The 13,137-nt window shown below is 62.3% G+C and overlaps 1 protein-coding gene across 17 annotated transcripts in view; it reads left to right on the forward strand.

The window, feature by feature from the left end:
* The window catches only part of TCF3 (transcription factor 3), a 44,591-nt gene that overhangs the window by 27,959 nt on the left and 3,495 nt on the right, over positions 1-13,137 (forward strand). For 5 of the 17 annotated variants that reach the window (XM_074384849.1, XM_039466445.2, XM_074384854.1 and 2 more), the window contains 13 exons: positions 2,265-2,332; positions 3,500-3,641; positions 4,695-4,744; positions 5,933-6,035; positions 6,119-6,285; positions 6,366-6,498; positions 6,968-7,026; positions 7,113-7,191; positions 8,233-8,306; positions 8,592-8,750; positions 8,831-8,954; positions 12,374-12,512; positions 12,678-12,913. In XM_074384849.1, the coding sequence (XP_074240950.1) occupies positions 2,265-2,332; positions 3,500-3,641; positions 4,695-4,744; positions 5,933-6,035; positions 6,119-6,285; positions 6,366-6,498; positions 6,968-7,026; positions 7,113-7,191; positions 8,233-8,306; positions 8,592-8,750; positions 8,831-8,954; positions 12,374-12,512; positions 12,678-12,913 (1,533 nt within the window). Of the gene's footprint in view, positions 1-2,264; positions 2,333-3,499; positions 3,642-4,694; positions 4,745-5,932; positions 6,036-6,118; positions 6,286-6,365; positions 6,499-6,967; positions 7,027-7,112; positions 7,192-8,232; positions 8,307-8,591; positions 8,751-8,830; positions 8,955-12,373; positions 12,513-12,677; positions 12,914-13,137 lie in introns of those variants that run through there. The other 12 variants (XM_074384856.1, XM_074384858.1, XM_074384857.1 and 9 more) reach the window with 8 other exon arrangements.

Here is a 13,137-nt window from a genome sequence, read left to right on the forward strand (position 1 = left end):
GGCTCATGCGTACCGTGTACCCCTCAGCACTGTGGGCTAGGGGGAAGCTGAGGCCTGGAGGACTTTGGGGACCCGGCCTTTTCCCTGGACCCTGAGTGGCAGCCCCTGGTTGGACCCCACAGCGAGCCGGCTTGTCCTGCCTCGCTTTGCCCGGCCTAGGACCTGGCATGCAGTGGGTTGGTGTCCTGGGTAGGAAGGGAATGGCGTGAAGGTAGGGGAGGGTGTGCCTGAGACCCACCACCACGAGCCAGGGGTGATTTCTGCCCATTTCCCAGACCAGGAAGGTGAGGCCTGGCCCCACCCCCACCTGGGGTGGTCTGTGCACCTGGAGGGCTGGTTTCCTGCTGGCTGTTTATCCTCCCAGCCTCTTCCTCTTACCCCTGATGGCCCCAGGGTGGGCAGGGCTGACACAGGCAGTTCCCGTGGACTGGCCAGCAGTGTCCAGAGCCCATTCGTGTCCCACCTGCCACCCGTGGGGCCTGGGTCCCAGCCAGGCAGCTTGGAGAGGGCAGCGGGGGTCCCGGGAGGCACTGGGGGCGTTGGCATAACCTCAGCCTCCCCCGGCCTCAGTTTCTCACCTGAGAAGCGGGGCACGCGGCTGCTGTGGCCTGGGGTGGCCTGTGGGGGGGTTGTGGCTGTCGTCTTCCCCATGTCCCCAGGGTCACCAAGATGAGGAAACGGGGGGCAAAAACCAGCAGCATCTGTTCTAGGAGTCGGGAAATTGTTGAACTTGGTTTTTTTTTTTTGAGATGGAGTCTCGCTCTGCTGCCCAGGCTGGAGTGCAGTGGCCCAATCTTGGATCACTGTAGCCTCCGCTGGTCAGGCTGGTCTCGAACTCCTCACCTCCTAATCCGCCCGCCTCGGCCTCCCAGAGTGCTGGGATTGCAGGCGTGCATCACTGCACCCGGCTGTTGAACTTTTAAAATTCAGAAATCGGAAAATTTTTTTCACAGTTTGAGAATAATGTACATTAGTTGTGCGTTTCATCCCCTCCCAGCAGGGCTGGGGGCTGTGCCTCCCCAGTCACGTGCCTCGCCCAGTGTAAGCCAGAAGGGGATTCAAGTGGCTCAGGTCTTGAGTAGTCGGGGACCTGCTTGAGGCAAGGCTGGATCCAGGTGTCTCTGCATCAGACCCAGGCCCTCCACTCTGGGGGGCTCACCCCAGCCAGCTGTCCCCCTCCATAGCCCAGCCTCACCTGCCCTTTGTCACTGAGCACCCCCAGGGAGGTGCCGGTCATTGGTGGAGGGCAGGTCACATGTTCATTCACGAACAAACCCTGGCTGCAAGCTGGGCTCTTAGGGGAAGCCTGTGCCAGGGAACCCGGGGCCTGGGCGCTGAACCGGAGTCTGTTTGCACCTGGGCTCCCCCCCAGGTCCCCTAGGCCTGTCCCTTGGGACAGACAAATGCCTCTGATCCCAGCTCCCCAGGGCATCGGCCTGTCTATGCCTGGAACGGAGGAAACCGAGGCTCAGGAAGGGCAGGGACTGGCCGGCAGGATGCAGGTCTCCTTCGAGCTCTGCTGTTCCTTCCCTGTCCCCCACGCAGGGCAGGGCTCGTGTGGGCTGCAGAGGCTTCAAATCAGCCCCAAAATCATCAGGGATCCCTTCTTGTCCCCAAGCCCGTTGCTGGTAGATGTGAGAGCCCTCTTAGCCACGTGCACTTAGGCAGCGCCTGTTGTGTGTGGGCGCTGTCTCGGCCGTGTGCAGTTACAGAGCGCCTGTTGCGTGTGGGCGCTGTCTCAGCCGTGTGCAGTTACAGAGCGCCTGTTGCGTGTGGACGCTGTCTTGGCCGTGTGCACTCACTGAGCGCCTCTTGTGTGTGGGCGCTGTCTCGGCCATGTGCACTGAGCGCCTGTTGCGTGTGGGCGCTGTCTCGGCCGTGTGCACTCACTGAGCGCCTGTTGCGTGTGGGCGCTGTCTCGGCCGTGTGCACTCACTGAGCGCCTGTTGTGTGTGGGCGCTGTCTCGGCCGTGTGCAGTTACTGAGTACCTGTTGTATGTGTGTTCTCTCTCAGCTGTGTGCACTTATGCAGTGCCTGTTATGTGTGGGCGCTGTCTCAGCCGTGTGCACTTATGCAGCGCCTGTTGTATGTGGGCGCTATGTCAGCCGTGTGCAGTTACTGAGTACCTGTTGTATGTGTGTTCTCTCTCAGCCGCGTGCACTTACGGAGCGCCTGTTGTGTGTAGGCACGTGCCAGGCACGGGGCGGGGGACCTCAGGATGGTTCTTGGGTGGCCTCCTACTGACCTTCCTTCTCCCTTGCAGGCAAGAGTGGCGAGCGGGGTGCCTATGCCTCTTTCGGGAGAGATACAGGCGTGGGCGGCCTGACTCAGGTGAGGGGTTTGGGCTGGGCTGGGCGTGTTTTAATTCTAATCAAATCTATCACTCTGATCTGCAGAAGCTGTGCAGGCTCAGCCGGGTTCATTTTGCCTCCTGTTAGCGGCGACAGCAGGCCCGACCTGGGCCAGAGTGGGCTGGTTGGGTGTGGACCAGGTGGCGGGGGAGGCAGGTAGGACAGGGAGGCTGCCATGCCCAGCTCCAGGGCTCAGATGCCCACACACCCCAGTGGCCGGCAGGAAGACTGCTCTCTGGCGCCCCCTGGCCGCCCTGCAAGCCTGCAGTAGCCACACAGGGTGCAGGCTCAGCAGGGCTGGGTGCTGGGCCACCCTGTGGGGCTACCAGATGATGGATCAGATGAAACACAGGAGACAGTGCCAGGACCCGGCTCTGGGCGGCCCTGGTTCCCCAAGAAGAAAGCCCGTTTACCCACTAACGTTCAGAATCAAACTGAGGGCTTTATACAACAAAATCAAAAAGACAGGAAGCAGCAGGGTGCGCAGACACCCAGCTACACAGAATCTGGGAAGCAGTGTGCGCAGACACCCGGCCACACAGAATCTGGGGAGCAGGGTGCGCAGACACCCGGCCACACAGAATCTGGGGAGCAGTGTGCGCAGACAACCAGCTACACAGAATCCGGGGAGCGGGGTGCACAGACACCCGGCCACACAGAATCTGGGGAGCAGTGTGCACAGACACCCAGCCACACAGAATCCAGGGAGCAGTGTGCACAGACACCCGGCCACACGGAATCCGGGGAGCAGTGTGCACAGATACCCGGCCATGCAGAATCCAGGGAGCGGGGTGCACAGACACCCGGCCACACAGAATCCGGGGAGCAGTGTGCACAGACGCCGGGCCACACAGAATCCGAGGAGCGGGGTGCGCAGAATCCGGGGAGCAGCTCCTAGGGTCAGCAGCACTGGTGCCTCTTTCTTAGTCTGTGGTTCTTCATGGAAACAACAGTATGGCTGTCAGGGTCAGTCTTGAGTTGGAGGAGCATGGCAGGTGGCGGAAGAATCGCCGTGAGCAGGCGGAAGGGGCATCACCCGCCAAGGGGCAAGTCCAAGCGGCTTCAGCCTTGGCAGTTTTTTCTTGAATGCAGCGGCCTGGGGTTTGGATGCCAGCCCCATTCCTCCTGACGCCCTGCTCCCCACCAGGCTGGCTTCCTGCCGGGCGAGCTGGCCCTCAGCAGCCCTGGGCCCCTGTCCCCATCCGGCATGAAGGGGACCTCCCAGTACTACCCCTCCTACTCCAGCAGCTCCCGGCGGAGAGCGGCGGACGGTGGCCTGGGTGAGCGAGGTCTGCCAGGGGCAGCGGGGGCATCCGAGAGGGAGCCTGCAGAGGGAGGTGGGTGGTCTCCTGTTAGCTGAGGGCATGGGAGGCGATGGACCCTGTACCTTCCAGGTCCTGGCTGGACAGCGGGCGGCGCTTGGGTGTTGGGAGGGATGGATGGTGACGGGGTGGCCCAGTGCAGTCCGTACTCACGCTCCTGGTGGCCCCGGCCCACAAAGCCGCCGCAGACTATTGCAGCCAAACCCACAGTTCCTTTTGCACCACCTGATAGATTGTTGCTGTGAGAAGCCAGGAGAGGGTCCTGCCAGCCTCTGGTCATGACGTTCCTGCGGCTGATGGGCGTAGGCTTCGTGCACGTGGTTTCTGTTTAAGATGCCTCCGGGGCTCAGGAGCGCTGGGCAGCACCTCAAAACTAGCCGGGCCTGTCCCAGGCATGGTGGCACACACCCGGGGTCCCAGCTCCTTGGGAGGCAGGAGGATGGCTTGGCCCTGGGAGTTTGAGGCTGCAGTGAGCTACAGTCGCATCACTGCGCTCCAGCCTGAGCAGTAGAGTGAGACCCAGTTAGTGAAATCACAAGAAGCACAAAAATGTAACAGATGGTGGCTCGGAATAGACCAGGGACAGGAGTCCCCACCATGATGTCGGAGGAGGCCCTCCTCCGCCTCAGCTGGGCCGTGCACCCCGGCCACTCAAATTCCACCCCCGTCCCTGAGCGATCAGGAAGGCGCCCGAGCGCTGATTTCCAGGTTACAGATTTTATCCAGTAAGCGAGTTTGCAAACAGCGGCCGTGAGTAGTGAGGACTGATTGCATGCGATCCCGGAAGCAAGGGCAGCCCAGGGCTTCCCAGCAGAGCCCCCGCTCAGGACCCGTCAGCTCCTCGTTTTCCGCACTCCGCGTCACAGGCGACAACCCTCGTGGTTCTTTTTCGTCTTTGGACGCATGTAGACCCCAGGTTTTTGATTGATGAAACGGGAACTGTAAGGGTCCCCTGTCCAGGCGCAGGACAGGCGTGTGCTCGTGGCGGTGGCCGCCTCTCACCCCTTTTGCTCCGTACAGACACACAGCCCAAGAAGGTCCGGAAGGTCCCGCCGGGTCTTCCATCCTCGGTGAGTTGCTCGAGGAAGGGAGCCCACAGCTCCTCAGTGCCAGCGCCAGGCCGTGTCCCCGGGAAGCTTGGGAACACATGTGGGGCGGTTGGTGCTGGGGGGACAGGACCCCCGAGGTTTCGGAACCCAAAACTGCCCCGAGGCCCTGGCTCCAACCGGAGGCCGCCTGAAGGAAGGCAGAGAAGTTCTTCCCTAGGTCCGGCCTCTGTCTCTCTTGCTTTGAGAGAAAGGCGGTTCTGGTGCCTGAGGCCCCCTTCTGAGAAAGGGCACCAAGGGGGCTCCCCGTTCCGTCCTCGCGGGTTCGGGCTGCCTGGGGCGGGTGGGGTGCCAGGCCCTCCAGATGGTCCAGGCTGTGTGCCGCACTCCTGCGATCTCGTCTCAGTGGAGGGAGAGGCACTGGGCCGATTTCCCAGCTCTGTAGCCACCGACCACCCTCTGCCCGGCACCCGTGCTGGCGGCAAGAGCCCCGGGCATACGTCCCCTCACCGCCCGGGTTCAGGGTTAGAGTCTTACTGACTTCAGGCCAAAGGCATGGTCAGGCTCTGCTCCCAGCGTTCCTGCTCCCCTCCTCCTCCAGGGCCACTTTCTCTCACCTGGACCCGCCCCCCAGTTTCTTACACCATCAGGCCCACCCAGCACGCTCCCCGCTTCAGCACAGGGCAGACCTTATCAGCTGGCCCCAGCCCCACAGTCCGGGTAGTGCCCACCACTTGGAGCTGGCACTAATTGCAGGCCCCTCTTTTGATTCGGCCAAGGACCAGCGTTGCTCTGGGGCCAAGGAAATCTCGGCACTGGGGGATTGATGCCAGCTGGGGAAGAAAGGAGACGGACGGGATGGGGGTGTTGGAGCTGGGGTTTTGATGGATCAGTAGGAGTTTTCTGGATTAAGGTGGAAAAAGGCTTTGTAGACAGAGCCAGATCTAAGGCCTCAGGTACAATGGTCAGTAGTTCAGGGAGGCGGGAGGTGGGGGCTGGTAAAGGGGCAGGAGAGAGACCGTCAGAACCTGAATCTGGGCCAAGGAGCTGGGGTTTATCCAAAGCGGGGGTGGCTTCACAGGCAGGGGAAACGGGGTGTGAGCTACTGGCAGAGGGCCAGGAGGTGGGGCTTGGGGAGGGCAGCAAGGAGCATGCGCTGATGAACCCCAAGGCCCCTGTCCTGACCGTGCACCCACCCCCGCCCTCCCGCAGGTGTACCCGCCCAGCTCAGGTGAGGACTACGGCAGGGACGCCGCCACCTACCCGTCCGCCAAGACCCCCAGCAGCGCCTATCCCGCCCCCTTCTACATGGCAGGTACGTGGGGGCTTGCCTGAGAAGGTGGGGTGGGCTGGGGTGCCCCACCTGGACCCTGTCTTACCAGTCCCCCACCCCCGCAGATGGCAGCCTGCACCCCTCAGCCGAGCTCTGGAGTCCCCCGGGCCAGGCGGGCTTTGGGCCCATGCTGGGCGGGGGCTCATCGCCCCTGTCCCTCCCCGGCAGCAGCGCTGTGGCCAGCGGTGGAGCCAGCAGCACATTTGGTGGCCTGCACCAGCACGAACGCATGGTAGGACCGCGGCCGGGGGCCGGTGGGCGGGCCGACGATGGCAGTGCCCCATCTAACCCCGTCCTGCCTGATGCCCCCAGGGCTACCAGCTGCACGGAGCAGAGGTGAACGGCGGGCTCCCGGCTGCACCCACCTTCTCCTCAGCCCCCGGAGCCGCATACGGTGGCGTCTCCAGCCACACGCCGCCTGTCACTGGGGCCGACGGCCTCCTGGGTATGGCCCGTGCCCGGGTCCAGCCCCTCCGGGGGGACACTGAGCTGCAGGCAGGGCCTCGGAGGGCTCAGCAGGGGACCTGGTGGGGACTCCACGGCGGGCGCAGGCGCGGTCGCTGGCCCAGAGCTGGGTTGGCGTGAGTTCACGTCGGCCGCTGTCTGCAGGGCATGCCACGTGGGTTGGGATGGGGATATCTGGAAACAGCTCTTTGAGAAGTGGGTTGTTTCCGCTTTACAGCTGGGGAAACTGAGGCTCAGAGGGGACTCGCTCGCCCAGGGTCCCTTGAGGCTCCCTGTTCCCAGAGCCCCTGGGGACTCTGGTTTTGGGGCATCATGCTGCTCTCATCACTGCTGTGGCGTCCATGCAGGACGGTGGAGCGCAGGGAGCTCCCTGTCAGCTGTAGCACCCAGGCTGGGCCACGTGGGCCGGAGGCTCCCCCAGGCTGGGTCTCACCTCTCTCCACCCACAGGCTCCCGAGGGACCACAGCCGGCAGCTCTGGGGATGCCCTCGGGAAGGCACTGGCCTCGGTGAGGCATGGGGCATGGGGGGTGGCCAGGCGAGTGACCCGAGAGGCTGACCCCTGACCACCTGTCTCTCCTGGTCCCACTCACAGATCTACTCCCCAGATCACTCAAGCAATAACTTCTCGTCCAGCCCCTCTACCCCCGTGGGCTCCCCGCAGGGCCTGGCAGGTCTGTAAGGGTTTTGGGGGGCCGGGGGCGGTTGCTTCTGGTGCCTGCACCTTGCTGGGATGGGCAGCAGGTGGGAAGGGAGCAGCTCATCTTGGGGGGCCCGTGGCATCTCTGGTCAGGAACCAGACAGTGGAACAGAGTCCACTGTGAGCTTGTCTTTCACTGGGCAATCTCGGAAGGCTGCCTGGTGGAAGCAGTCTCCAAGTCAGTCCTCCAAGGCTATGACACATAACCAGACAGTGAGGGAGTGCTGGGAGGTGGCGTCCTGGTGAGGTCCCAGCACAGGCAGAACCGGGAGGCAGGACCTGGCGGTTCATGCTGCGTGAACACGAGGGGACGCAGGCGTGCCCAGCAGCTCCCGGATCCCATAGGGCAGCAGTGCTGGGGCTGTGGTCCAGGCTCTAGAACATGGATGTGTTGCTATTTGCTCACCCACGGGGTATTTATTAGGTACCACCTGTTTACCTGGTGTGAGGCTCTGGCCCGTGGGGGCAGTCTCTCTAGCCCTGTGAGGATACGCCTGGTTACAGCAAGGGGATTGGAGGGGGCCACAGGAGGAGGAGGAGGAGTGAGAGCTGGAGGTTTCCAGAAGGTCTGGGTGGTTACGATACCTGTGAGTTTCCACTTCATCCCCATGGAGAGCGTCAGGGACCCTCACTTCACCTTGGCCTGTCTGGTCCCGCCTGGAGCCAACGACCTCCCTGCCTGCTGCTGGAGCCCAGCGTGGGTCGGCCAGGGTGGGGCAGTGTAGGGAGGAGCCCCGTGCCATGTGCCCTGAGCCGCTTTACCCCTGGTGTAGGCGTGGTTGCATTTTGTAGAGGGGGAAACTGAGGCTCAGAGATTGGAATGGCAGTGCCCACTGGGCACCCAGCATCCCTGCCTGGCGGACAGCTTTTCCAGTCGATGCGGGGTGCCCTGGAGTGGCCATCGTGGGCAGGCGGAGGCTGGCCGGGCGCTTCATGAATCCCTCCCCGTGGGGGTCACGCTGCGCTCCCACCCTGCTCCTTGCACCCCATTTATGAGCCCCAACCCCCCTTCCAGGGACGTCGCAGTGGCCCCGAGCAGGAGCCCCCGGTGCCTTATCGCCCAGCTACGACGGGGGCCTCCATGGCCTGGTGAGCACCCGCCCCACCCCACCTCACCCACTCTTCTGCAGAATTTACAGGGCAGTTGCCCCTTGAGGAGAAACGTTTTTGTTAATTTCTCCTATGTAATCTCTAAGCGGTGACTGGGGCCCCGTGGCTGCCAAGGCACACGCGTTTTGAGCTGGTCGAAAATGCAGCCTCCTGGGGACGGGGAAAACAGGACCGCCTGCCACTTGCATGCAAAAGGGGACGCGGACCGGGTCCTGTGGGGTCCCGTGGCCCCGGCCCCTCACCACCCACCCCTCCGCCCTGCAGCAGAGTAAGATAGAAGACCACCTGGACGAGGCCATCCATGTGCTCCGCAGCCACGCCGTGGGCACGGCTGGCGACGTGCACGCACTGCTGCCTGGCCACGGGGCGCTGGCCTCGGGCTTCGTCGGTCCCATGCCGCTGGGCGGCCGGCACGCAGGCCTGGTGAGCTCTGGGCGAGGCCGGGGCCGGGCCTCGGGCAGGGACCCCAGCTCCTGCTGACCGGCCCCTCTCCCCACCCGCAGGCCGGAGCCGGACACCCCGAGGATGGCCTTGCAGGCAGCGCCAGCCTCATGCCCAACCCCGCAGCCCTCCCCAGCCAGCCAGGCGCCCTCCCCGACCTCTCCCGGCCTCCGGACACGTACAGCGGTAAGTCCTCGAGCTCAGCTCGTCTCAGCCCTGGTTCCAGTTGAGAAGACTGAGGCACTCCAGTGGGGGGAGTTGGGGGAACCTGGGGCAGGAGTGGTCACCGTGGGGCACCTGGTGACTTAGGTGCCCCGTCAGCACCTTCAGGAGGGCGGGCTCCGGGCTACCTCTTGATCAGCCGGCTCCTGAATGCCACGTACCTGGTAGCGCGCAGCCCTGGAGGCGGGGCGGGGTGGGGTGTGCAGCAGGATGCCCCTGCCTCAGGGGAGACGGACCCCCAGCGCAGGTGCTAGAGAGAATGAACGAGTGGCTGGCGGGGGCTGGGGTTTGTATGGTTTTAAAGATGGCCCTGGAGGCAAGAAGCTGAAGTTTGAGCAGCACCTGGAAGGAGGCAGGAGTAGGCAGGTACCTGGAAGAGGAGGGTTCTGGGCTGAGGGCGCAGCCCAGGCAAAGGCCCTGGGGACAGACCGTGCCTGGGAGGAGCAGCCAGGAGAGCCTTGGGGTTGGAGCAGAGTGGGGAGGGGGAGAAGGAGGAGGAGTGAGAGGGAGGAGGGGGAGTGAGAGGGAGGAGCGGGGGCGAGAGGGATCTCCCACATGTACAAAGTGGAAGGGGACGTCATGCAGGGCCGTGTGGGCTGCAGGGAGGACTCGGGCTTTGATGGCGAAGGAGGCAGGAGTCATGGAGGCTGTGGCCAGGAGGGATGGGACCTGCCCCAGGTGTTCACAGACCCCCTCTGGTGGCTGCTTGGAGGACAGACCCTGAGCGGCCCTGCGGGTCCAGGGCAGAGGCCAGAGGCTGGTCCAGGGTTCCTGGAGGGTGGGCAGTGGGGGCTGTGCGTCTCCTGAAGGCTTGGCCCGCAGGGTTTGTGACTCGAGGGTGAGAAGAGGCAGGGCGGCTCTGGCATGTCTCCCCGAGCTGTGGGTAGCTCAGGGGCTGGGAACCCCGTAAGGAAGGGGTCAGAGGGACGGGTTTGGGGCAGATCTGCCTGGACCTGGGGCTGTCAGCATGTGACAACCGTGAGAGGCCCAGGAGGAGGGGGTCGCTGTGGGCCCTTTCCCAGCCCCGTCCCTCCACCACGCTGGGAATCCCGCCTGTTTCCAGGGACCTTGATTTTTATCACCGCAGCAGCTCTGCCCCAGGGGACACCAGGTGATGCCTGGGGACATCTGCGGTTGTCAGGCCTGGGGGTGCTTCCAGCACGGAGTGGGTGGGGGCCGGCAATGCTGCTCAGCACCCTGCAGTGCCCATGACGGCCCCACCCCAGAGAAGGGTCCGGGCTCACGGGTCGGCAGTGCCCGGGGCGGCCCCACCCCAGAGAAGGGTCCGGGCTCACGGGTCGGCAGTGCCCGGGACGGCCCCACCCCAGAGAAGGGTCCGGGCTCACGGGTCGGCAGTGCCCGGGACGGCCCCACCCTAGAGAAGGGTCCGGGCTCACGGGTCGGCAGTGCCCGGGACGGCCCCACCCCAGAGAAGGGTCCGGGCTCACGGGTCGGCAGTGCCCAGGACGGCCCTGAGCTTAGTCTTATACCCACAGGTTCTCATTTCCTTCCTGTCCTTCATGTGCTGAGGCCTGAGCTGGTCCTGGTGGCTGATGTTGGCCGATTGCCCCAGAGTTCACTGTGGGGAGCAGGCGCATTTCTGAGGCTCCCCCTCAGGTTGTGGGGGTCTCAGGGCATGGGAGCTGGTTTGCTCCACGTAAATCCTGGATCTCCCAAACCCTGGTGTTGGGAATGGCCCAGGCTTTTGCCTGCCGAACGCAGAGTGGCTGCTTTCTTTTGGGGCAGCTGTGTGCCTTGAAGCCACACGTTTTAAAGCTTTTCCTGTTATTGAAGTTCACGAATGCAGCGTCCGACTGGCCTGATTTGCACACCTTGGTTTGCTGGCTCACGTTGTGTGTGGGGCACGTGTGTGGTGTGAGGAAGGGGTTCCCATTGTGAGCACACTGTTGTCCCCGACCTCGGCGTGGGGCACTAGAACACGCCAACGTTACGCTCCTGCTGACCTGCTGATCAAGGGCGTGATACACGCGCTGTCAGCTCGGAGGAAAGGCTCATGAATACTTTTCCAAAGCAGCTATAGCAGCTTCCCCTCCCACAGGCAAGGTTTTGAATGTTCAGGCCTCTCCACTTTGCCAGCTGAGTGAGTATGAAAGGGTAGCGCAGGCCGGGGCGGTGGCTCACGCCTGTAATCCCAGCACAAAAAAGGGCAGCGCATTGCCGCCCTCACTTGCATTTCCTTAATTTCCCGATGCACTGACTGAAGCAGACTTCCACGTGTTTCTGGCCACATGGTTTCCCTGTTGATGAGATGCCTGTTTGGATACCTTGCTTATTTTTCTACTGAGGTACTTTATTTTTGTCCTTTTTCATTGATGTGTCAGAGTTCTTTGTATATGTGGGAGATCGCCCCCTCGCTGGCTCCGTCTGTGGCAGAGCAGAACTCTGTTTTCATGTAGTTGAGCTTGTTGATTTTGGGTTTTTTCTTTTTTTTACTTATTTTACTTAGGGTTTTTCTGAGATGGGGTCTCACCCTCTTACACAGAGTGCAGGGGCGTGATCACAGCTCACCATAGCCTGGATCCATGGCCTCAAATGATCCTCCCACCTCAGCCTCCCAAAGTGCTGGGATTACAGGCCTGAGTCAGTCACTGTGCCTGGCCTGTGTTCTCTGAAAAACAGTTGTTTGGGTATATGCTTGGACAGCATGTGGACTAAAATGAGATGACCGATTAGCATCTGCACAAAGGTGACATGAAAATTCCTGAAGTGTTCCTTTTTTTTTTTTTTTGGAGACAGAGTCTCACTCTGTTGCCCAGGCTAGAGCGCAGTGGCGCAATATCGGCTCACTGCAATCTTCACCTCCTGGGTTCAAGCAATTCTCCTGCCTCAGCCTACCGAGCATCCAGGATTACAGGCATGCACCACCACGCCCAGCTAACTTTTTTGTATTTTTAGTGAAGACAGGGTTTCACCGTGTTGGCCAGGACGGTCTTGATCTCCTGACCTTGTGATCTGCCTGCCTTGGCCTCCCAAAGTGCTGGGATTACAGGCATGAGCCACTGCACCTGGCCGTGTTCCATATTTTTAAGTCAATGATTTAAACAGTTTTCTTCCCCAAAAAAAGAAGAGAGCTCTTTTAGTATTTTAATAGGTTCCTGCCTGAGTTGCCACAGAATTTCTGCACTTTCTTCCAAAGATGGTAAAGCTCTTTTCCTTTCACCTTCTGATCCTTAGTTTGTCTGGCATTGGTAAGGACATGTGGTGTGAGGTAGGGATCCAGTTCTGGTGGTTTTTTTGTTTCTGTTTTTGGCAAAGACCTGGTTTTTCCAGGAGGGCCCTAGCCCCTTACCACAGGAGGACAAAGAGATGTGTCAGGTGGCCTTGGAGACCGATATCAGCCCCTGACCCCTGGCCTGTTGCAGGGCTAGGGCGAGCAGGTACCACAGCAGCTGCCGCCGGCGAAATCAAGCGGGAGGAGAAGGAGGACGAGGAGAATACCTCGGCAGCCGACCACTCGGAGGAGGAGAAGAAGGAGCTGAAGGCCCCGCGTGCCCGGACCAGGTGCCAGCCCCCACCTCGACCCTTCCCACCCCCAGCCCGTCAGGACACACATGCACACAGGCCACACGCACACTGCACCCACACCGGGAGGCCATCGGCGGGCCCCACGCCCGTCCCCCAACCTCACTGTCTCCCTCTGGCCCCCTCCTGGCGCCCCCCCCGTAGCCCAGACGAGGACGAGGACGACCTTCTCCCCCCAGAGCAGAAGGCCGAGCGGGAGAAGGAGCGCCGGGTGGCCAATAACGCCCGGGAGCGGCTGCGGGTCCGTGACATCAACGAGGCCTTTAAGGAGCTGGGGCGCATGTGCCAACTGCACCTCAACAGCGAGAAGCCCCAGACCAAACTGCTCATCCTGCACCAGGCCGTCTCGGTCATCCTGAACTTGGAGCAGCAAGTGCGAGGTCAGTGGGGGCGCGGGCCACCAGCGTCCCCGCAGTGCCACCCTCCCTCGTGTTCCTGCCCTCGCTCTCCTTCCCCACCCGCCTTCCCTCTGCAGCAGCGGCCCCTCGCAATGACTGTGCCCCTCACTCACCCCCTGACCTCACTGCAGCGACCGCCCCCTCCTGACTGCCCGCCCTCCTGTTCGCCAGCCTCAGCATCCCCTCCGCAGCGGGAGGACTGGACT

This window comes from Saimiri boliviensis, chromosome 14 (assembly GCF_048565385.1).
Source record: "Saimiri boliviensis isolate mSaiBol1 chromosome 14, mSaiBol1.pri, whole genome shotgun sequence".
Taxonomy (NCBI): Eukaryota; Metazoa; Chordata; class Mammalia; order Primates; family Cebidae; genus Saimiri; species Saimiri boliviensis.